Below are 1,659 nucleotides of genomic sequence, written 5' to 3'. Positions count from 1 at the left end.
CCCTTGCTGTGAGGTGTGGTGTCCTGTCGGTTACCTACGAACATTCAACTTCATAGGAGGAAATAAGAAATGAGTTAACGTAGTAGCTGTGATATGATCTTTATTTCACTAGATGAGTTTTTCAAACTTTTTAAAACTCAGCCAATTGTAAGAAGTATATTTCCCATCACAACTCAGGACACACTAGTATTTATGTTTATACATGTGTATGTCTAACTGAAGCACGAATTTCAACCAGTGTTGACCCTTACTATGTGTAGTATACTCTGATATCCTCTATTTTATTTTATTCTAGTCTTCGTATTTTTTTCAAATGCTGTTTAAGAACCACTAAATTGATTCCATTATCCTTTAAGTCTTGACCTAAAGGGTTGAAAAACACTGTCTCAAGGGATGAAAGCAGCTTAAGCTAGAAAGAGCTTGTGTCTTGAAATAGGTTTAAAATCTGACTTTGCTATTGACGGCCATGTGACATTTGGCAAGATCCTTAGCTCATATGCTCAGTTTCCTCAACCCTAGAATGGAGGTAATATTCCTACTTTGCAGGAAGATTGTGAGGATCATTGAGTTGACATGTGAAAATCCAAGCCCATTCTCTGATATATGGTAGAATGAAAATAAATATTAGTTCATGGATCATCCCTTAAATCTCAAAAAGCCTAAGAGGGAGCAAGCTCTCTGTAGAAACACTGCTTTTCAAACCCTTTTAAACCTTCTCCCTCTCCTTCATTCTCAGTCTTTTTCACAAACTCATAGACAAAACAATTGTTTAAATTCTCTAGTCTATTAGGGGCCAAGTGAGCCATGACCACAGCCACGGCCACATCGGCAAACACTGGAAGCACCCAGAAGTCCAGGGTAATGCTGGTGGCATACATCGCCACAGGATCAACTTCAACAAATACCACCCAGGCTACCTTGGGAAAGTTGGTATGAGGCATTACCACTTAAAGAGGAACCAGAACTTCTGCCCATCTGTCAACCTTGATAAATTATGGACCTTTGTCAGTGAGGAGACTTGGGTAAATGCTGCAAAGAACAAGACTGGAGCTGCTCCTATCATTTATATGGTGCTCTCGGGCTACTACAAAGTTCTGGGGAAGGGGAAGCTCCCAAAGCAGCCTGTCATTGTGAAGGCCAAATTCTTCAGCAGAAGAGCTGAGGAGAAGATTAAGGATGTAGGTGGGGCTTGTGTCCTGGTAGCTTGAAGCAACATGGTAGAAGGTTCATTAAATGTTAACAAGTGCTTTTCAAAAAATATAAATCAATAAATCAATAAATTCACTAGTCTAAAGAATAAGAAATTACTAAATAAGGAACGTTTAATATCTCAAACTTTTCCACCAATTTCTGTGCAAACCTAATTAACAATTCTTTGGAATATTGGGTCAAAACCAGTATAAACTTTAAAATTCTTGGAGTGATCCTTGTCCATTATGATCTGGCTCTGTTTTCATCTGCAACATTAGATCAAATTATTGCTACTTCCCTCAGCTTCCAAAGAATACCTGATTCAGTCCCATTAGTTCCTGCCTTGTCATGTTCTGTTACACCCAACTTTCTGTTTTGACACTGAACTGCCTATGTAATCTTGGGCAAATTACTAATTCAGTATTTCTAAACATACTTTCCTCTTCTGTAATATAAGAATAATAATAT

At 38.1% G+C, this 1,659-nt stretch overlaps 1 protein-coding gene across 1 annotated transcript; it reads left to right on the top strand.

The window, feature by feature from the left end:
• Window positions 1-520: 520 nt before the first annotated feature.
• LOC309791988 (large ribosomal subunit protein uL15-like) lies at window positions 521-1,219 on the top strand (the record flags this gene model as incomplete). The annotated part of the gene is made up of 2 exons (XM_082601200.1): window positions 521-526; window positions 783-1,219. The coding sequence occupies 2 exons, from the start codon at window positions 521-523 to the stop codon at window positions 1,206-1,208; spliced, it is 432 nt and encodes a 143-aa protein (XP_082457326.1). The 3' UTR covers window positions 1,209-1,219.
• Between the last annotated feature and the right edge of the window lie 440 nt (window positions 1,220-1,659).

The sequence above is a fragment of the Mesoplodon mirus genome (genome assembly GCF_964341445.2).
Source record: "Mesoplodon mirus genome assembly, chromosome: 16".
Lineage (NCBI taxonomy): Eukaryota > Metazoa > Chordata > Mammalia > Artiodactyla > Ziphiidae > Mesoplodon > Mesoplodon mirus.
Note: the sequence above shows the minus strand (reverse complement) of the source record. Positions and strands in the feature narration are given on the sequence as shown.